This window comes from Denticeps clupeoides, chromosome 15 (genome assembly GCF_900700375.1).
Source record: "Denticeps clupeoides chromosome 15, fDenClu1.1, whole genome shotgun sequence".
NCBI lineage: Eukaryota > Metazoa > Chordata > Actinopteri > Clupeiformes > Denticipitidae > Denticeps > Denticeps clupeoides.
In genome coordinates, this window is record NC_041721.1 from 19071291 (window position 1) to 19094851 (window position 23561).

General features: G+C 42.7%; 1 protein-coding gene across 4 annotated transcripts; it reads left to right on the forward strand.

Moving 5' to 3' along the window:
- The first annotated feature begins 166 nt into the window (after positions 1-166).
- Positions 167-23285, forward strand: tspan12 (tetraspanin 12). Of its 4 annotated transcripts, XM_028955578.1 has the most exons (9): positions 211-274; positions 488-654; positions 882-1021; positions 2236-2318; positions 5936-6071; positions 8423-8488; positions 13994-14101; positions 14250-14393; positions 22047-23285. In XM_028955578.1, exons 3-9 carry the CDS (start codon positions 956-958, stop codon positions 22464-22466), a joined length of 1023 nt encoding a protein of 340 aa, XP_028811411.1. In that variant the 5' UTR covers positions 211-274; positions 488-654; positions 882-955; the 3' UTR covers positions 22467-23285. The 4 variants fall into 4 exon arrangements, with proteins under 4 accessions (XP_028811410.1, XP_028811413.1, XP_028811411.1 ...); XM_028955577.1 differs by having other exon boundaries at positions 167-654; XM_028955579.1 differs by lacking the exon at positions 488-654 and having other exon boundaries at positions 220-274.
- Positions 23286-23561: the final 276 nt, after the last annotated feature.

Here is a 23561-nt window from a genome sequence, read left to right on the forward strand (position 1 = left end):
TTGAATTCTTTGGCCTCGTGTTAGGCGTCAATAATGAATAACTTTCATTGTTAGCACATATGCACGATATTCAGCAGAAATCTGGTAAATTAAATAATAGTGTTTTTATTGTTTTGCCACACAAGTTTGGCAGTCCCCTAGCGAAGTGTGGCAACCCTTCTCTAGGACCTGGAGGATCTAGCGCTCGCTGGAGTTACTTTACGTGCCCAAGTTGGGTCCGTCCGAGACGGAACGTCCGCGTGAGCTTGGAAGTCAGAAGGGACCGTACAACTGGGTAACAGACTGTGTGCTCTTGGACAATCATGTCCAATAACTGATATTTGTCGTACGAAAAAAAGCGGCGTTGGTTAAGCTATACAGCAAGTTTGATTAAGTTATCACGCGCTGGAGAGACAGAAGTTTTTTTTCCCTGGATGAACTCCTGAGCCCCGCAGAGGAAAGGAGCGCGGCTGCAAAAGCACCAGGCATTTTTTTTGTACATTTCCAGGGTCCGCTAAGTGAGTGATGAGTGGCTGGGACAGACGAACGCCCATCATCACGTAGGTGGAGAAAGAGCCACCACCTGCTGCAGATGCTTTAAAATACTTCCCACAGATTTACCCTGCATGTTAAAACAACATGCTCAAGAGGGGGACCGTTAGAATGGAATAGCCGGTATGATTTTGACTTGGAGTTAAAATGCATTTGTAGTTCGTTAGGAATTGTGGTCTGATTTCTTCCTCTGTGTGTATGTATGAATGTGTGTATTGATGTGTGTATGTATGTGTGTATTGATGTGTGTATTGATGTATGTATGTATGTATGTATGTGTGTATTGATGTGGGTGTGTATGTGTGTATTGATGTGTGTGTGTGTGTGTGTGTGTTTGTGTATGTGTTTAGCAGCGGCTGATCCGGCCATGGCGGCTGGCGCGCGTTAAAATGAGCAGCGCTGACCGGCAGCTGGTGCGCTCAGAATGGCCCGCGAGGATTCGGTGAAGTGCCTGCGCTGCCTCCTGTACGCGCTCAATTTACTCTTCTGGGTAAGAGCCCTGGAGCAGGTGGCCGAGCTCGCGCGGGCTCGCGTTACACCCCGCCGGTGGCCCGCGACCGCACCCCACGGGGGGCGTGGAAACGTCATCAATGCTATCCAAACCCACAATATTACCTCGGGCTTTAAAGCAAAAATACTCTATGAATTGTACGTGTATTTATTTATTTGTATATCATTCCTTTTAAATTAAAGGGTCCTTGAGCCCTTTTTTGGGGGGCAAATTGTATGTGTAAATCCCCTATTATGAAAATCTCCCTTTGTGAGATTATTTTACATTAATATGAGTTCCCCTAGCCTCTCTATGATCCTGCAGTGGCTAGAAATGGCGATAGGTTTAAAGAAAGCTTTATTCTGCTTCATGGCTCAGAGAGCGTGTGCTCAGATGGCCGGATCTGGAATTTCCCCCCTTATGTCGTCACAAAGGGAATTTTTTTAATCTAGAAAAATGCCGACACGACTTTCTGTCTTCACCAAACATTGTGGTGGGTGAATGGTGTTGATGATGTCATTTCTGCGAATTCCCCCATAACTTCTATAGGCCGCGCTCCTCCTTGTCCCGCCTCTCTCCTTCTCATTAGCATTTAAAGCTACAGACACCAAAATGGCACGTCCTGGGGAAATCTCATTGTAGGTCATAGCTGAACTTTGACATACAGTACAGATTTAGGGGACCACTAATACCGATATAAAACACTTTAAATCCAATATTGTCAATACGTCATATCATGTTCAGGGTGACAAAATTATTACGCACTTACAAAAAAATTCTAGTAAGTAGTTTCCTTGTTTTACCTATTTATGTAATTCTTGAGGATGCATTTCACACTTGCAAACAAGCCCTACTTTTGTACATGTGGTAGTGATAGTTTGAACATAGTTCCAGAGTACTTCATGCGTCCTGTGCAGTCCTAGCAAATGAATGGAGAAGCATGCTAACACAGTGCAATCATTCTCCCAGGGCCACACATCTATCCTTCCTGCTAGTATATTTCAGATCTTGGGTTATTTATAGGGAATTAAATGCGATCAGCAGATGGGACTGACTATATGTGTTTATGGAATGCTACGGCTGTGAGTGCTGCTAGTACCGTATCTAACACAATTTAAACATCTCCCTCACAAAATGAGCTTGTGACCAGATTCCTGATTGATAAGAGATGGCTGTGTATGCATGGTGATGTTCTTCTGCCCTCTGTCTTCTAGCTCATGGCGGTCTGTGTGCTGAGCGTGGCAGCGTGGCTGAGAGATTACCTGAACAATGTGCTCACCCTGACGGCCGACACCAGGTGAGTGACAGGGCGGATTCAGTCAGGCCTTATCACTCAATGGTCTTTCTTTTTTTATTTAAGTCTTCCAAACTATGAAGGAACACATATGACATTTTGCGGTAAACAAATCAGAATGTGCTTTAAATTTTAGATTCTTCAAAGTAACAACATTTTGCTTTGACAGCTTTGCACCCTCTTGCCATTCTCTCATTTAGCCTCACAAGGTAGTCACTTGGAAGGGTTTTCTTGAAGGTGTTCCCAAAGCTGCTGAGCACATGTTGGTTCCTTTGCTTTCACTCTGCGGTCCAACTCATCCCAAGCCATCTCAGTTGGGTTCAGGTCAGGTAATTGTGGAGGCCGGGTCATCTGATGGAGGACTCCATCACTGTCTTTCTTGGTCAGATGGACCTTAGATAGTCTGGATGGGGTCATTGTTCTGTTAAACAAATGATGATGGCATGTCACTGCAGAATGCTGTGGTGTCACCAGCAAAACACCCCCATACTATCACACCTCTTCCTTCATGCTTCACGATGAAAACGTTTTCTACGTCTCACAATGATACAGTGGGTGGAACCAAAAATCTCAAATTTGGATTATTCAGAATGAAATCTAATGTCCATTCCATGTGACCAATCTTCTTGTTCTTCCTCAGAAGTGGCTTCAGCAATTTGGCCATGAAGGCCCGATTCACGTGAAATCCTCTGTAGGGCTGTGCGATATGGCATAAAATTCATATTCATAAATTTAACCATGGACAGTAGACATTATATATTGCGGCGTACAATTAGATGTGGTGATACAATTTAAATGAAAATGCATTTGAAAGGGTAATGTGTCCGTAGAGCATTCTCCGAAAGCCACCATGTTACTTAACCCTACTTTTACCCTAACAGTTGCACACGTGCGGGCATGCGCAGAACCGATCGGGCAAGTGGTGCGGATTGACACGTGCACTGCACTTCGTAAACCCTGCAGTGGGCAGCAACCGGATTACTGACAGACTGAATGCTTGTTTTATTTTATTTATTGGGTCTTCAGTATTATAAAGCCCTTTAAACTCTAGGTTTAAGGATTATTAGTATTTTTAATGGTATTTAAGGCCTTTTTTTTTTTTTTTTTGTTAAGTCCAATGAACCTTGCCTGGCTGCAAGTGGGCGTGGCTTCATGCAGGTGATGCGATTGTCATCTTCGCGAGGAGCGGATATTTCTGTGGTAGCCGGAATCAAAATATCTCCCATTGGCCAAATTTATATCGCATACCGTTTAAAAAGCCCTACTCCTCTGAACAGATGTTGATGAATTTACCGTCTGCAGCGGATGGAAGTCTTGCTTTTCCTTTCCTGAGAGGTCCTCATGAGAGTCAATTTCATCATAGTGTTTGATGGTCTTTGCAACAGCACTTGAGCATACATTCAAAGTTATGGATTGACTGACCTTCATGTCTTAAATTAATGATGGACTCATTTCTCTTCAGTAATATGGATTAGAACACTACAGTAGGGAAAAAAAGTTCTTTCACGTTACGTCTGTGCCACAACTAAATGGGCGTGATGTTGAGGGAACTTAAAAAAGCTTTGCAGCCAATTGCCTAACTTTTTTTTACAGTGTAGTAAAATAGGGCTATTGACTGTAAATACCTTTGTACCAAACCTACCCTTTCACAACACAACTGATCATCTCAAACACATTAAGAAGGCAAGTAACTATTTCTTGACAAGGCACAGCTGTTTTCAGTGTGCAAAGCTGTCTCCGAAGCAGAAATGTAGCTAAACACATTCTGGCTGAACAGTTTTTAAAAAAAGGTTTTCTCCAGCCGTGTCCTTTTGGACACTCTCACTTGTGTTAACAAGAGGATCACTGAAATGATCTCAGCAGGTCTTTTTGTGGCAGGGTTTCTTTGGGGATTAAATAAATTTTCATGGCAAAGAGGGATCTGATCTCTCTTCATAACATTCTGGAGTATATGCAAAGTGACATAATAAAAATGGAAGCAGCAGACTTAGTATTTGAGTCATTCTCAAAAGCTTTGGCCATGACTGTATCCAGACTTGACTGTCATGGTTTATGTTACCACAGGCTGAATCTGTGTACGTGCCATGGAGTTTCTAAATGAGATTATATTATGAACATAATGAAGGTTATGAACAGAATGGGGTTTCTCATGCTTGATTGAAGTGCTGTGTTGCGACTCCAGGACCTGCTCTTGCTGACTCATTCCCATTTTAAAGCAATAAAGTACATGGTTCTATACTATGAATAAAACACCATACAGACCCAGTGGTTAACAAGGTTTAGTTTGCTTTAGTTTTGCTCTTCTAAATGAACAGTCTGAAAAGGCTAAGTACACAGATCACACTTGCTGTCTTCTGTTGCATCTTCTCTGTCTGGCCATATTAATAGGAACTCTTGCACATATCTTGCCCCTTCCCCTACGCAGTTCATTCATCTGGCTGCCTAACTGAGGACATATTATGCAAGTGCATAAATTTGCATTTCACACAGTAGAACAAGTTGTAGAAAGCCAGGCAAAACCACCCAATTTGAAAGATCTGACTGGGTAATTCTGTACATACAGTATTTAAGTCTTAGTGGCTAAAGAAAGTTCAGTTATGAGTCTCTCCTTTAAATTGGAACTGGTCTTGTCACCAGGATGTCTGCAAAGTGGCGAGGCTTACTGTGCCATCCAATGTTGTGTTGTGCAGAGGTTTCATAATACTGCTCCTGGAGCACCACCTGCCAGGAAGGTGGTAGGTTGTAAGAAATATATGTTTGACCAAAAACCTTCTGGCATGTGGTAAGGGGTAAGATGGAGAAACATGAATGTGAGTGAAACAGTCCTTTTGCATACAGTGTGGTGCCAACCATCCACCCAACATGATAAAGCAAACAAAGCTCCAGAAATATTTTGCCAGCTGTTACTTCCACCTTGCTGGTATCATTTCGTTCCTTAAATCCAGGCCTATTATCACGTGAATGATCGGATTTTTGCGAGAATATGGAGCAGGCAGGCAACCTGTGGTCTATAGTGCTCTTCTCAAATACCACAAATACCACACCTCAGATTTTAATTTGCTGAAAGGAATCCTATGAGTGAGAATATGTTGAGATAAGGTAACTTTGACAAATGTCTTACATTTTTTCACATGCCTGTTTAAGATCACAAACATCACAATACTAGTTGCAGCTAGAATCACACGCCTACATAGACAGTTGCACCACATATGCTAAATATAAAGTTAGGGGTTGCAACATCATATCGACCAGTCTGGATTGTTATAAAAGCCATAGACTTTATGAAAGTGTAAACAGTGGAATAACCAGTGTCAGTGATGCTATTTCACTGTACACCACACTGAGAATGTGATGTCTTAAGTGGCAAGTGGCTATCTTGCTCCTGACTTTCTCCCAGATCATCCCTGGAATTTTCCAGATAGAGAAAGGTCAGGCAAGATAGCAGAGGGGAAAGGCCCTGAATTCCTGCAGAATGTAATCTCTATTTACTTGTAATTAATATTAATATGCTTTCAAGGGAATGGTTGGATAAGTAAACTGAAAACACCGACAGGAACTGCATAGCATTGCACCCCTTTCTCTGCCTCATCTCTTCCTGTCTCTCCCTCTTTCTCCTTCAGGCTGGAGGAGGCGGCCGTTCTCATGTACTCGCCTGTCGTCCACCCCGTCATTATTGCAGCGTGCTGCTTTCTAATCATCGTGGCCATGGTGGGCTATTGTGGCACTCTAAAATGCAATTTGATCCTTCTGTCCTGGGTAGGTCTTGCATGTTGCTGCTTATACCCTTAAATGTATTTTTATGTGTGTGTGTGTTGCTTTTGTGGTGATGGTGTTGGGGGGCTGTTTCTAATGGAGATCCTTGCTCATTTGTTTCATAAGCAGGAATGCTGACTGCTGTTTAGGATTGCAAACTTGTGATTCATAAGGCAAAGTATGTGTGTGACTCCCACAGACTCTATAAGGTGCTTGTTTTCCTGCTGTATCTAACAGCTGCAACCAGGATAAACCACACACACACACACACACACACACACACACACACCCACCATTGGGGGTAAAAGCAGGAAGATTTACCCTCCTTACTCACCGTATCCCTTCACACTGGGCTGCAAAATTTTGTATATCAGTTGAATTTGTCTCTCTGTATGACTCTGTATGTTTGAAGAAAAAAATGTTCTTCAAATTAAGTTCTCCACCTTTGAGAGCATTTAAGACAAATTGAGACAATTTCAAACAACTACAATGTGCCGAATGCATTAGAATTTAATTCCTGTGTTGAGCCAGTGAATGGTTGCTGTGCCTGTAGTATGTGTTGTTGATTAAACCAGGAAATTGGAGCTGGGATGAGTAATGTCTCTGGCGTCACTGATATATGAACAGGGCTAGGCATGCAGCACCATCCAAAGAGTGCATGCCAATCAGTATGATGGAAAGGACTGGATGGGCTGCGAACGTTCCTTTTTGCACCTCAGTCAGAATGAATGAAGTGCAGTTGGCACAAGAGATGTGAACCAGCAATGCCTGGATTATTAATGCATCGCGATGCATCCCATAAATCTTTTCTAAGGCCATTTTCAGACCGAACATAGCATGTGCTGCTCCGCAAGGTTTATATATATGTTGTGTATATATATTTTCTCTGAACAACCATTATGTTCAACCATTATATCAACAGTTATGTGCAGGTTGTTGAGATCTACAAGCTTGTGTTTTTTACAGGAGAGGGTGTCTCCTTCTCCCAGGTGTGCTGGTAGAGAGGGTGTGGACCCCAGACCACAGACGCCCCTTCTGTCCTCCTCCTCCTCATCCCGCTTCTCCCTTCTCCTCACTTTCATTCACTCCTACAGGAATCACTCTGTGCTGTTCCAGTCTTTTATTACGCTGACAAAAAGCGACAACAATATTATCTCGCAGAGGGACAATGGGTAACACTATACACCCCCAGAGCCAACTGGAATTAAGGGGGCTGAGCGGCTCTTGGGTTACCCAGGAGCCCATTCACAGGCGGGCTTTTTTAGGGAGGTACACCATGGAAGGAACAGACGACCTCTGGAATTCTGTCTGTGTCAGATACTCACTAACACAGTCATACTTTTTGAGCATTTAGTGTAATAATTTTAGTGTAAAATTTGTGTATAATTTTATAAGTGCACCTATATAAGGCTCCAGATCTACATTTACTCTAATTTGAGGTGTTACTCTCTTTTTTGGACATTTGGTCAATGTAAATACAAGAACACACACATGCACACAAATAAGAGTGCATTACTTAATGTATCAACTCACTTTGCATTGTAATGGTACATTAAGTATGTGTAGAGGGAAAAATGTAAAGCAATATCACTTTTTACTCACCTAGCCATCACCTAGCACATAAGACATGCTTATGTTCTGACACCTCCTGCAGCACCATGCAACTCCTCTCTACCTCTCATCCCCTCCTCATCTCTTCCTCTCTTCCCTCCTCATCCCTCCTGGGTACTTCAGTATGGCATAGCTGAGTGAAATGTGGTCATTGAGAAAGGGAAATCCATCCCTCGTTTGTTATGTAGAGAGGAATATATTGAGTTGAAAGTTTCAACAAAAATTACTTAGAGACCTGGCCATCGTCTTCTTCTAAATACGTCCTCACACACTGGGTTTTAGGGAAAGGAGGTCAGGATTTCACAGTCACAGCTCTTCCGGTGATGGGGCAAGAGATGCAGCATGATGATGGTGGGGAGAGAGTAGAATGAGCACACTGGCACTTGTTCCATGTCTAGATGGTTTGGATTGTCTGCAGCTTTAAGGAGGAATCCAGCTCTGGATTCACCCATCTCCAAAAAAAAGTTTAGGAGGAGCTGATGACAGACTTTGTAATATGGTGTTGTAAAGAGCTATTTGTCTTAATTGTGTTTGTGTGTTTGTGTGTGTCTGCATGCGTGATTCAGATGCTCAAGTCAGCTTTTCTTCCCCCCCTCTGACCCATGTGTGACATACTTTTGTAAACATTGTTGTGATAGCCACAGCCATCACAATATGCTAATGTTACATAATTAACTAATAAATATGAGTAGAGTCATTTCTATAATCATTCCCATATTTCTGTCTTGCTCTATCACCAACAGTACTTTGGAAGTCTTCTTGTGGTCTTCTGTGTGGAACTGGCCAGTGGTGTCTGGACGTATGATGAGGTGGGAGAGAGTGGCGCACACACACACACACACACACACACACACACACACACACACACACTTGAGGTGTTGGGGAGTAACAAGGTACATGAAACTCTTTTACGTAATTTAATTTAAAAAAAATTGTATTTGTACTCCATAACAGTTATTGAAGAGAAAGGTTTAATTAAATTACAGTTACTTATTGAAAGTCTATGATTCCAATTTTAGTTACGTATAGTATAAAAAAAAAATTCGGATATAAATAATAATAGTATTAACATATGCCATGCCACTTTTTATTATTATTACTTATTATTAATTAAATTGCCCTGGCAATGTTGTGGATTTTATAAAAACGACTTGATCTTGATGTAAAATCAACCCTGACGTCTCACTTTGTGATGGCTGTAATTATATTATCTTTATTAAATTGGTCAGTTATAATGATGTTGATTCACTATTGGAAGGAGTTTGACATTAGTCAATGTTTAGTACTGCTGTAAGATAACACAGCATTTCTAAATGATTAACACTATTAAAGTAATCAATTGTTATTATTTTCCTATAGTTAATCTAAAGAATTCCTCTCCTGACACAACTCTCCACATTTAACCGGGCTTGGGACTGGCAAAAATAGTCACCTACATCATTTACTACATAAATACTACAACAAATTACATTTCTTAAATAATCCTCTTAACACTACACACACATACAAGAAAGACCGGGCCTGCTGCACCATTTTCCTTAATGCTCATCTTAACCATATTAATGTAAAGGATCAGCAACTGTAGGGGTGAAAGAGACAACAGAAAGAGGTGTGTGTGTGTGTGTGTGTGTGAGAGATTGACCCCCCCAGTCATCTTTAGGGGAGATGGTGTGAATTCTGAACCTACTGCCAAACACTGAACTCCTGAACCTCTTTGAGGATGCTGATATGAATCAGTGTGAATTGAATAGTTTAACAACATTGCAGCCTTGACTTTTCACACACACACACACACACACACACACACACACACACACACACACACACACACACACACATACACACACAGAGAGAGAGAGAGGGAGACAGAGAGAGAGAGACACACACACAAGCACTGACGTTCCTGCCCCTACAGGACCAGTTCTTATCAAAGAGAAGACTGAAGCCCAAATGGCTTTGATGTCCCTCTCTGCAGGTGTGAACTGTATTGATCATCTGAGTGGGAATTCTGGGTATTTGCATTGTTGTCATGTGCTTATCAGAGCCTGGTTATCTGCTGGACAGATGTCCTGTGGTTCTGTAGTTATACGTTAATGATAAGCAAGGTTTAGCATACAGACCCCGGTGTGTCCTGCTTAGAGCCAAAAGCCACGCACATGGCTATTTACATATTTAAAACTTTGCTAGATGATAAATTATTTGTATATTTATTATGTTTATGTAACAGTAGTACATTATGAGAGTTAATTATGAGGAAAATATTCTGATACGGTATCATAATTCAAATTTGTGACAATACATATATGCATATATATATGTATATATATATATATATATATATATATATGCATTTTTATTTACAAAGATAGAATGGTTTTCAAATTCAAAACCCATAGTACAAAATCTCCAAGCACACCAACCATTACCAACCTTGTGACTGTGAATTCAAACTTGCCCATATAAATCATTTTGGCACCAATATGAATAGCGCCTGAGAAAAAGATTTGCCTGCTGGCTAGGATTGGGCATTATTTTACCCGCAGCTTTGTGATTGGCTAGAAGAAGAATCTGCGCTTGGATACCTGTACGCATTTCAAGATTTGGGTTTTGCATTGGAAAATCATTATATCCTTGTAAACATTTCATACAAATACAAATCATTTGACTCACATATCTTTTCAGTTTTTTGTGAATACAAATTGTTTTCAGTGCGAGCAAACTTCTCTTTATAGATGCAAATGGAAAAGTATGCATAGTTCTGAGCATAGTTTCAAGCAGGAGTGATGGTGGTTTCTTGTGGAGCAGAACAGGGAATGGTCAGAGAACTTTAGTCAGAGCAGACTGGTTTGTTACTTAGCATGCAGTCTGTGAACCAGTAAATTCCAGGAGAGTAGTCAGGACAAGCAAAAAAAAATTCAAGAGGTCAACACATGAGAAATCAGTCAATGAAAATGGCAGTAGCACAGGGTATAAATACGGTGGTCACCTATGAACCAGAAGGCCATAAAGACACCTCTTGTGTCGCTTTGGATAAAAGCGTCTGCTAAATAAAGTAAAGTAAAGTAAGTAAAACTCTTACTACCGTAATTTGTGTACCCTGAACAAAACACTTAAACCTAAGTGTCTCCAGGGGGACTGTCCCTGTCACCACTGATTGTAAGGCACTCTGATAAGGGTCTCTGATAAATGCCGTAAATGTAAAAACACGTCTATGAACGAGTGAGGTGTTGGAGTCTGGGGTTGTGGCAATAGCCCCCTCAACTAGGGTTGGTGCCAGACGGCCCTGGCAGGGCTGCACAGGGCTGGGTGTGTTTGGACAGCGTGGACCACCATAAGGATCAGGAAATGTTTAGGGTGACTGGCCGATGCTACTTCTTCCAGAGAAATCCATGGGAATGAAAGTACACTTTGGAGGGGTTTCTGGTGGAGGCAGGTTTGCTTGATGACTGGAACACATTTTGTCCATCAGAGCCCATCGAACTGAGGCTATGATGCTGGGAGTGGGCAGAATAGGTTCTGGTTCCACAGGTTCTGAGTGTGGAGCAAACTGGCGAGAGTGAGCATTAGGTTTGGTGTTCTTAGAACTGGATTTATAGGAGAAGGTGAAGTTGAACTGCTTGAAGAAGAGGACCTGTTGTGCTAGGCTGCCTTGTGGATATACTTGAGGTTCTTGAGGTAAGTTCATGCTACAAAGGGGCATTGCGCTCAATGAAGCCATTGGCACCTTTCTTCCATTCTTGTAGCTCTCTCTTCGCCCATTTTGCTCTGCGACGAACAATCAGTGAGAGAAGGTGAAGGAGGTGTAGTTTCTGGTCGTAGGCAGTGTGTTGTGAGAAGACATCCCCAACACCCAGCTTTACACATCTACCTCGACCATGTGAAGCTGACCAGGATGGGAGCAGATGTGAAGTGCTGCTTGAGGTGTTTGAAGGTGGGTTGTGCAGTCGGGGTCCAACTAAGGTTAGAGGGTCTATTTGATGTAGTTACGAATGAACTGTCAGTAGAAGTTTGCCAAGCCCAGAAAATGCTGGACTTGTTTAATGGACATTGGACAGGCCTGTCCCAAAATGCTGCAACATTTACTAGATCCATGGCAAATCCATGGGAGTTGAATCCATTGATGATGGGTTTGATCTTGTGAAAAGTGCATTTCTGCTTCATGTACAGCTTGTGATCAAGGAGGCGCTGAAGAACTTGATGCATATAAGAGACATGAGGTGAGAGATTGGGCAGAACACCAGGGTGTAATCTAGATTGAAAAATATCAAGCTGTTTTCCTGGAGGACATAATTTACAAAGGCTTGAAATTCTACAGGGCTAATGGAGAGTGGTAAGGACCAAGCAGCCATATGAGAACGTAGATATGAAGCAGGGGTTTTTAATGCCCAAACACAATGTTATGTTAGAATACAAATTTCCAAAGCAAATTAATTAATCAAGAAAAATACCAATAAATACCTACATTCTAAAAATTTTCAACACAGGAAATAACAGAGGTCAAAATTCTATTCTCAAACAAACAAAAAATTCCATCTTACTGGCCAGTACCAATACTTAAACACACAAAGGGTACATGTACACAAACACTAACTATTACAGATAATAAAACACCTAACTATAACACCTATTCCCCCCTCTTATCCATGTAATCTTGATCTCTTCCAATTTCATCCCCTTTTCCCACACTCACCATCTGCGGCCCATTCTCTATTAGGTCACACAGGGAACTCGACAAACACCACACAGAGAAACCATTAACACCGTGCTGCTCTGAGGGATGGCACATGAGCACCTGCCCTCAGCCAGTGTGGCTATTCAAGCAAATACATTTATAAACAAATAAAACATCATAAAGACATTACACGTGTGGCCTCTGACACCATAGAGAGAACAAAGGGCATGACCAGATATTAATAATGTCCACGAGGAGTGATGAACCTAGTCTTGCACTCATCCCCTTCTCAATTGGTGATGAGGTGACAAGCATTTTGCAGATCCAACTTGATGAAGATGGCGGCTCCAGCCAAATGTCAACTCCAGCAGAGTTTACATTTCTGGAGTTTTTAGCAGAGCAGCTTAAAATCAAGTTACAAGTTACTGGAAAGTGAACAGCACAGCACAGTGAAAGGCATCCTCTGCTTTTAACCCATCACCCTTGGTGAACAGTGTGTGGGGACGGTGCTTTGCTCAGTGGCACTTTGGCGGATCAGGGATTTGAACTGGCAACCTTCTGATTATTGGTTCACTTCCCTACCTGCTAGGCCACCACTTCCTTTACAAGTGGTCTTGTGGCCTTCTGGTTTACCCACTACCACACTTATACAGCATGTGGAGTGGCAAGGGGCATTTCTTATTAGTGATGATTTGATTGACCATACTAGAAGACTTCCGTCTCTATTGCCCACCATTGGAGAGGTGGAGGATTTGATGAACCCATTCTTCAGTGACATATGGATATATTACTCCATGGCCAGGATTTTAGTCTGAGACAGAGAGTAAAAGCAACTGTGAGGGTACATCATGCTTGGAAGCAATTGGTTTCAGAGAAAGAAAATAAGACTTCAAGAATGGTCAAGCCAATTCCCTGACCTGTATCCCATGGAAAAATCTATGGAAAGAAAGGGCCAACAGAACCTTTTTTAGACCATTGACATTTACATTTACATTTACAGCATTTATCAGACGCCCTTATCCAGAGCGACTTACAATCAGTATTACAGGGACAGTCTCCCTGGAGCAATTTAGGGTTAAGTGTCTTGCTCAGGGACACAATGGTAGTAAGTGGGATTCGAACCCGGGTCTTCTGGTTCATAGGCGAGTGTGTTACCCACTAGGCTACTACCACCCATTTACCTGGAAGAATGTATACCAAATGTACATCTGAACAATCCATGTATCTAGCCTCATGCCTCTTGAAGATGTCATCATCAAAAAGAGATTCTTGTATGAAGTATTACATACATTTCACCAAGCGTTTTTCAGAGGTGTCATTTCATTTCATTACACATAACTTCATTTATGGAAATCTGTGTTTTCCATGTGTGGATTGGATGTGTTGTTAGCGATCATGTCTATAGCAGAAATATATTTCATATTAATATTAATATATTAAACTGGTGGATTTTGGTGTTCAATACTGTAAATACAGTACTGTACTGTAATACTTCAAACTGCTGTATTCACCTACATTATAGTGCTGTATACTTTTGTGTTTGGACAATACACAAAAGTGAATATGTTATTGTACTGGATGGGTTTAGAGCACTGATAAAACTGACACCTTCTCCTTGTTTTGATATGCTGGACCGGTTCAGCCTGCCATGCAACGATCAGACATGATTAGTTTGAAGTCTCGGATGCCCAACTATGGCCTGCAGCGCTATCAATGGCTTACCCACTCCTGGAACTCCTTTCAGACTGAGGTGGGAGCCCAGGAACGACACTATAATTATAGACTGACACTATAATTACTATTATTATAATGAATTACTATAATTAATTATTTGGAAATTACTGAGGATGTATGTAAATTATACACAAAATCTTTTTTTCCATGATTTTTGGCGCCAGTTTAAATGCTGTGGAGTTATCTACTTTACTGACTGGCTGGAGATGACAGAGATGGAATGGCCTCCAGACTCCTGCTGCTCCAATCAATACCCTGGCTGTGCTCGCCATGCCCACTATCGTGACCTCAGTGACCTTTACCAAGAGGTGAGACGAAATGCCAGGCACAGAGGCTCTGAACTGTTTTTCAAATTGTCATTAATTTATAAAGGACAGTGGTCAACAGATTTCATGTGCTTTATGAAGAATCATAGTCAGAATTATGACCTCTAGGTCATTCTCATGACCTGTCGTTTTAACAGATTAATTGATGAAATAAGTAATCATCAAGTACTTATGATTTCAGACCAATTTTATGAGTGAATTGCTCTAAATTTACATGAATAATATCAGATTCACCTAAATGTTTTAATTAAGAAAATACAATTAATCAAATAATTCTGATTAGCCAAAAGCCACATTTGTTATTTGTCAAGTTTCAGTAATGAGTAATGGCAATGAACATTATAAAATACTTATCTGAGCAGATCCACATTGCTCCAGTATAGTCAGGTAATTTCTGTGGCGACTAGTCAGGAATCCTTCTGTTCAAAGCATGACACCCAAAAATGATCAAACATCTTAACTTTTGTACGATGATTTTCTCAAAATTGTTTTGAAAGAAACTAATTAACAGGAGCAATGAGCATTAGATCTTGCACTCCCATCGCCATGTGATTATTCTAATCCTAATTATTTCAATAATTCCTCTCATCGGGATTGATTTATTACTTTATGGACAAATTGGTGCTAAGTGCAGTGGTATATGCATTCTTTGCTGGTGTAAGGTCAAAGGTCTCCTCAGCATTTACACAAATGAATAAATATCAAGAAAAAATGCTTGGTAGTTACCTTGCTGGTGTAGTTATTTGTCATCCAGAATATGATCTTTAATGATCAGTAATGACTGTGTTTCTTTCTTGTTTGATCTACAGTGGGTTGCAAAAGTATTTGCCCCCCTTGAACTTGTCCCCATTTTGTCACATTACAGCCACAAACATGAATCTATTTTATTGGAATTCCACGTGAAAGACCAATACAAAGTGGTGTACACTTGAGAAGTCAAACAAAAATCATGCTATGTGTGGTGGAAAACTAACACTGCACATCACTCTGAACACACCATCCCCACTGTCAAACATGGTGGTGGCAGCATCATGCTCTGGGGGTGCTTCTCTTCAGCAGGGACAGGGAAGCTGGTCAGAGTTGATGGGATGATGGATGGAGCAAAATACAGGGCAATCTTGGAAGAAAACCTCTTGGAGTCTGCAAAAGACTTGAGACTGGGTCAGAGGTTTCGCCTTCCAGCAGGCCAATGACCCTAAACATAAAGCCAGGGCAACAATGGAATGGTTTAAAACAAAAAAAATATGTTAGAATGGACCAGTCAAAGTCCAGATCTAAATCCAATTTAGATTCTGTGGCAGGATCTGAAAACTGCTGTTCAAAAATGCTGTCCATCTAATCTGACTGAGCTGTTTTGCAAAGAAGAATGGGCAAGAATTTCAGTCTCTAGATGTGCAAATCTGGTAGAGACATACCCTAAAAGACTGGCAGCTGTAAGCAAAAGGTGGTTCTTCAAACTCAGTGGTTCTATTGACTCAGGGCGCTGAATAAATACGCACACCCCACTTTTCAGTAATTTATTTGTAAAAAAATGTTTGGAATCATGTATGATTTTCGTTCCACTTCTCAAGTGGATGGTAGTAGCCTAGTGGGTGGTAGTAGCCTAGTGGGTAACACACTCGCCTATGAACCAGAAGACCCAGGTTCAAATCCCACTTACTACCATTGTGTCCCTGAGCAAGACACTTAACCCTAAGTTGCTCCAGGGAGACTGTCCCCTGAAACTACTGATTGTAAGTCGCTCTGGATAAGGCCGTCTGATAAATGCTGTAAATGTAAATGTCAAGTGTACACCACTTTGTATTGGTCTTTCACGTGGAATTCCAATAAAATAAATTCATGTCTGTAATGTGACAAAATGTGGAAAATTTCAAAGGGGCCGAATACTTTTTCAACCCACTGTATATATGGACAATTACCTCAACCCCCTTTTACCCAAGCAGTTTGCATGGCAACAAGGAAATTCTGAATACTGGCCTGTATGTATAATTTACATGTCTTGTGGCATTTTTAGAAACGGTCTTCTTTAGGCAATCGTTGTCTTCATTGTCTTCCTCCGCTTATCCGGGTCCGGGTCGCGGGGGCAGCATCCCAAGTAGGGAATTCCAGACAGTCCATGGCCTCAGTACCATGGTCTCAGATTTGGAGGTGCTGATCATCATCCCGGCCGCTTCACACTCGGCTGCGAACCTACCCAGCTGCAGCCTGATGAAGCTAGGAGGACCACATCATCAACAAAAAGCAGAGACAAGATTCTCCTGCCACCAAACTCGACACACTCCACACCATGACTGCACCAACAAATTCTGTCCATATAGTTTATGAACAGAACCAGTGGCAAAGGGCAGCCCTGGTGGAGTTCAACCCTCACCGGGAACAGGTCCGACTTACTGCCGGCTATTTGGACCAAGCTTACGCTCCTCTGGTACAGGGACTGAATGGCCCTTAACAAAATGCCATCCACCCCATACCTATAGGGTGCCCTTGGGGTCATGGTCATAAGCCTTCTCCAAATCCACAAAACACATGTGGACTGGTTGGGCAAACTCCCATGCCCCCTCCATCACCCTAGCAAAGGTAAAGAGCTGGTCCACAGTTCCACGGCCAGGACAAAAACCACATTGCTCCTCCTCAATCTGAGATTCAACTATCGACCAGAACCTCCTCTACATTACCTTGGAGTAGACCTTTCCAGGGAGGTTGAGGAGTGGGGTGTAACACATCCTCTGGTCCCCCCCTTCTTAAAAACTGAGACCACCACCCCAGTCTGCCACTCCACCGGAACTGCCCCCGATGTCCATGCAATGTTGCAGAGACGTGTCAACCACGACAACCCTGCACCATCCATAGCCATGAAGTACTCAGGACAGATCTCATCCACCCCCGGGGCTCCGCTGCTGTGTAGCTGTATGACTACCTCAGCAACTTCTGCCCCTGAGTTTGGACAGTCCATGCCCAGGTATCCCAGCTCTGGTTCCTCCTCGGATTGTGTGTTGGTGGGATTGAGGAGCGCCTCAAAGTATTCCTTCCACCACCCGACTAAAGCCCCAGTTGATGTCAGCAGCTCCCCATCCCCACTGTAAACACTGTGAGCGAGTTGCTGCCTTCCTCTCCTGAGGTATCGGATGGTTTGCCAGAACCTCTTTGGAGCCGATCGGTAGTCGTTCTCCATGGCCTCACTGAACTCCTTCCATGTCCAAGTTTTTGCCTTGGCGACTGCCACTGCTGCACCCCGCTTGGCCATCCGGTACCTGTCTGCTGCTTCTGGAGAACTATTGGTAGACCAGCCATGCCCTGTAGGCCTCCTTCTTCAGCATTCCCCTAACCTCTGATGGCCACCAGCAGGTACAGGGGTTACCGCCATGACTTGCACCGTCCACCTTGCGACCACAGCTAGCAACAGCCACCTCAACAATCGCAAGGTCTATTCAGACTCAATGTCCTCCACAGCTCTCAGGACATGGTGAAAGCTCTGCCGGAGGTGGGGATTGAAGACCAACTTGACAGGTTCTTCTGACAGCCATTCCCAGCAGACCCTCACTTTACGTTTGGGTCTGCCAGGTCTATGTGGCATCTTCCCCTGCCATCTGATCCAACTCACCACCAGGTGGTGATCAGTTGACAGCTCCGCTCCTCTCTTAACCCAAGTGTCCAAAACATATGGCAAAACCTAGGCTGCCCTGGTACCAAGTGTATTGATGGGCATCCTTATGTTTGTTATGGCAAAATTGCGGCTTGCACAGAAGTCCAATAACGAATAACCACTCGAGTTCAGATCTGCTGTCATGCTGTCATCGCCCACGTGGGTGTTGAAGTCAGACAGCAGGACAATGGAGTCCCCAGTCTGAGAACTATCTAGCACTCGTTCCAGGGACACCAAAAAGGGTGGGTACTTTGAGCTGCTATTTGGCGCATACAACAGTCAGGACCCATTTCCCAGGGTGGAAGTAGCCTAGTGGGTAACATGCTTGCCCAGGTTCAAACCCCACTACTATTCTGTCCCTGTACCCTACTACTATTCTTAACCCTAAGTTGCTCCAGGGGGACTGTCCCTGTAACTACTGATTGTAAATCGCTCTGGATAAGGGCGTCTGATAAATGCTGTAAATGTAAATATTCCCCGACCCGAAGGTGCAGGGATGCTACCCTCTCGTCCCCTGGGGTAAACCCCAACAAACAGTCTTGGGGCTAACTAAAAGCAAAAACAACATTTATTTCTTATATAGCCCAAAATCACATACAGTATGTCTCAAGTGGATTTTTTTAACAGGCCCTACAGTTGACACCGCCCACACTTGACCCTTCTGAATACAAGGAAAAACTCCACACACAAAAAAAATCTAGGAGAGCGAAAAAAAAGAAAGGAAGAAACCTTGGGAAGGAGTGATACAGAGAGGGACCTCCTTCCAGGGTAGGGTTAGCTTGCAAGTGGTGTCAGTGCAGGGTTTGTGATGATCTGTCCAATAAGAGAAAAAGTCCTAATGTTTTAGAGGTGGAGAAGTCCAAAGTGTAAATGCTACTGGTCCATTTGAAAATCCCTGAAACTTTAGTTGTTACGGTGGTGGTGGCAGTGGTGACCCTCTGGTTTGTTTCATGCTAAGTTGTTGTTTAGCAGTTTTCAGTTTTCTCTTCATTGGAGTCTGCCAGTAGTCTGTACACTTGATTCAGTATCTCAGAGAGAACAAACAGAAGCAGAGGCAGACGGTGGCATTGTACGACTGATACTGAAATATGTGGTTATAGTTGTATATTGGTATTACAGTGGCCCAGTACCCTAACTAGGATAGCCTAACTAGGGTGAATTTAACACTGTCTGTGTCTAACAGGATGACTGTGTAATTAAGTGGACTTAATAATTGACACTGTGTCTGGGAATTTAACAGAAAGCTTTCAGTTTAGGTTTACTGAGACCCTGTCTGAGTACCGAACACTGACTGGCAAGCCATTCCACAACTGCGAAGTTCTATATGAGAAGGATCTGCTCCCAGTTGTGACCTTCTGTATTTTGGGTACCAGTAGTGACCCCGCACACGTTGATCACAGGGGGCGTGGTGGGTCATAAATAAGTAAAAGTTCACTCAGGTAAGGTGGAGCGAGACCATTTAGAGCTTTATAGGTCAAAAGTAGGATTTTGTAGTCAATCCTAATGAGGACACCTAGGGTGAAGCCTGGCCACCAGGTGCTCACTTACGGGCCCCAACCCAAGTCCTGGCTCCAGGTTGGGACCCCGGTAACCCTCTGGGCCAGGTACTCTGACTCTTCGTTTTTTCCTTCCATGAAAGATCTTCTGAACTGTTCTTTGTCTCACCCTTTACCCTCACCCTTTACCCTAAGACCAATTTGTCATGGACCACCAAGTGCCCCAGACAACATATCTCCTAGGATCATTTAGGGCAGTGGTGGCCTAGTGGTTAAGGAAGTGGCCGCATAATCAGAAGGTTGCCGGTTCGAATCCTGATCCGCCAAGGTCTTGTGGCCACTGAGGCCTCCACCACTGAGGTGCCACTGAGCAAAGGACTGAGCAAATTTCACTGTGTGCAAAAAAAAAAAAAAGTGAAGTGATTGTCACATGTGATACACAGCAGCACAGCACACGGTGCACACAGTGAAATTTGTCCTCTGCATTTATCCCATCACCCTGAGTGAGCAGTGGGCAGCCATGACAGGCGGCCGGGGAGCAGTGTGTGGGGACGGTGCTTTGCTCAGTGGCACCTCAGTGGCACCTTGGCAGATCGGGATTCGAACCAGCAACCTTCTGATTACAGGGCCACTTTCTTAACCGTTCGGCCACCATGTGCTGTGCTGCTGTGTATCACAAGTGACAATCACTTCACTTTATCACTTATCACTTATCATTTGGGCTCTCAAACTCCTCAACCACGATAAGGTGACGGTTCAAGGAGGATCTTTAGGCAATCATAAACTTTAATATCTATAAATATTAAAAGTTATTAAAAGCTGCTCATTGCAGAGGGACTTAATCAAAAACCAGAAAGACAGAAGAAACCATAGGAAAACAGACCTATGACTAATGTTGTCAACATTAACTTTGAGTCATGTGCCAGTTTTGTGTTGTGAAGGTCCAACATGATCGGTATAATACATTTTAAATTTGTTTAATAAATTAAACCAATTTTCAATAAAGAAAGTCAATATTTTTCCATCTCCTGACTGGGTGTGGATATATGCATTTGACAAATTTAAAACTTACTGTGATTCTAAATATCAAGGTTGCACAGTTATTACTGCAATAATTGCAGCAGTTGTTTGATGTGTCATGGTTCTAGTTGATTTAATAATTGTCAGTCACAGCTAGAATGACACATTTTTCCTAGTGGCTGGTTTTCCACAGCTCCCACATCCATAAACCCAGACACACAAGTCCATAGTGCAGGGTAGGAAAGGGCAGCTTTCTCAGACTCTATCCAGACAGCAGAGCTGTTAATCACCAGGGTGTGAACAACCAAACACACACACACACACACACACACACACACACACACACACACACACACACACACACACACACACACACACACACACACTGGTGTAGAGCCCAGCTCATATTCTTCCTCTTATAATACATACTCTTTGCCATGCACTAAAACTAGAAGCATTATATAGGATAAATAATACAATAAACAGTATAAAATCCATATCAGGTCATTGTAGTTTCACAATACGTTCAGAAAAATTATCTCTGGCTCATTGTTCTTGTCCTTTACCCGCGGCCTGCCTTTCCTGAGGGCTGTGGAGGCAGGCGTGGGTAATTGTGTTATGCGTAAATACTGGGCCAGTTTTTAAAAGACCTCTGAGCACAGTGATGTCAGGACCAAGACATTGAGAAAGGTTTTGAATGCAGAGCTTTGTGTAGGACGGAGGACAGGCTCAGCGCACAGGGGAGTTAAGGTCAAAGGCCATGGTGTGGTCTGAATGTCTGTATTTCTGTCAACAACCCCCCTCCCCAACCCCATTTGTGTTGCTAAGTTTCTCCAGCTCTTCTATCTCTGTGGCATTTGGCAGAGGAATACACTTGGACGTCTCTATCTGGCACACAGTAGAGAGTAAATGTGACTGGAAGTAACGAAATAGCAGCAGAGCGGTGCATAGGTGCACATACACACATAGAGATGCATACATTTATACACACATGTACACACATACACACTCACTGTGCATATAGTAAACATAAACACAGAATGACACACATATGCATGCGCAGACGCACAAATTACACATGCCTACACATACAGTACACATGAGATGGCTCTACATAGACTAGGGCTGGGTGATTATACTGTTGTGGTTAGTGTTTGTGATAAAATTCAGTTTGATTATCATGATCAGCTTTTAGCATATACTTGATCACACACTGCAGAAATGTGCTTTTTATGGCCCATTTCTGTTTGTGACTTTATGCTCAGCACACAGTATATTGGGATTGTTTTTTTTGCCATATCCTCCTGCCCTAACATAGAGCACACACACACACACACACACACACACACACACAGATTTCAGTGGAGATCAGAGAGGTGCCAATAGTGAAAATGATATAAATACATTATATGCTTATAAATTTAGTTAGTAGCAGCATTTACATTCTGTTTAACATATTTTGTATGTGTTTTACAGGGGTGTGGGCCAAAAATCTACAGTTTCATTCGTGGGACGAAGCAGTTGCAGGTGTTGCGTTTCCTGGGCGTGTCAATTGGGGTGGGTCAGATTCTGGCTATGACCCTGACTCTCACTCTCCTCTGGACACTCTATTATGACCGCAAGCCCCCAGAGACAGTGGTAGACTCCTGCCCTGCTAGTGAAGCTCAACCTCTCTCCCAAATTTTGGGTGATGAAACCCTCAAATCCAACCCCACACACCTTTCAGTTCTCTGGCCCAATGGGCATGGCCAGTTTGAGATGGAGCAGCTGAACTTGCCTGGATGCCATGATGTCGTAACCCCCCCCCAATCACAGCACTGGAATCGCCAGGAGCAATCTCACGTCTGCCATTCAGCACAAGGAAGCAAACTGTTGAACAGTGAACCTAGTGCATAATTTGAAGAGGGAATGGTGGTGGAGGGTGGGGGTTATGAAGGGTTGTGCTGCCACTAGAAACACACTATGCTATATCTTCTCTTTTGGAATCGGATGGAAAGTTGGATTCAAAGTTGTGTGACAGCCTGTGGAACCTGTTATTTTCTTCATCCATTTTCTTCCCTCCAGGAGCGGTGATAATCACCTCCTGTCATTGGCTGTAGGGAAGTCATATCCATAAGAGTGGTTCTCTTAAATGTGCTTGCCAAATCTCAGAGCTCAGCACACTGACATAACCAATACATGACAGCAGAGTCTAATGTATAGCAAATTAAATGTCAGTATATTATCCTATTAACCAATTAGCTCAGCCAATGAGGTTTTTGGTGGACTTTGTATCCAGAATATATAAAAAATACCATTGGGTCAATTTTCAATTTTCAAAGTATTATTAGAGCAGAGTTTACAAGCTACACCCAAGAGAGACAACAAACCTCCTTTGACCAAACAACCATTATAGAATCAAAATACATTTTTTTTTATTTAACTCGGTATTGCTTTTGACAGGGTGCTGATCTCCTGAATATGAGATTGAATATTCATGATTGCCCACTTTCAGAATTGCTGCTGTCAAAGCAACTTCGTCCATGGTTCAGTGGGACATTTGTATTGCTATGATTTATGTCTTAATTTCTACATCACTGCCTATGTTCCAGATATGTTGAGATTTTTGCTGTATACTGTAAGAATGTTGCTATTTGAAGAACTATTGGTAGAATGTTATTTGTACATTTTGTCTTGTGAATAATATGAGTGGAAAATAGAGATTGTTACAAGTGACAGATTGTGATTTCCAAAAATGCTTCACATTGCATATTCAATGTTCTTAAGGAATGAAGAAAGCTTCCCCACTGTCTATGCTGAATAGAAACACTGCTACTGGATAGAAATAGTGTGGGAGTACCTGAGAGATATGACCTGGCAGTCCAAGGGGGACAGCAGTGTCTAATTTCAAAGCTCAGCCTCCAGGTGGCTGATGGGAGCCGATGGTCCAGCGATAGACAGGAGGGGGTCTGTGGGAGGCAAACGTTGTGGTGAAACGGGTCTAGAATTTAG

Coding starts and splice junctions, on each gene's coding strand:
- tspan12 (XM_028955577.1), top strand. CDS start 956: ATGGCCCGCGAGGATTCGGTGAAGTGCCTGCGCTGCCTCCTGTACGCG. Junction 2,319..5,935: donor ACCCTGACGGCCGACACCAG/GTGAGTGACAGG, acceptor TTTCTCCTTCAG/GCTGGAGGAGGCGGCCGTTC. Junction 8,489..13,993: donor GTGTCTGGACGTATGATGAG/GTGGGAGAGAGT, acceptor GGACCGGTTCAG/CCTGCCATGCAACGATCAGA.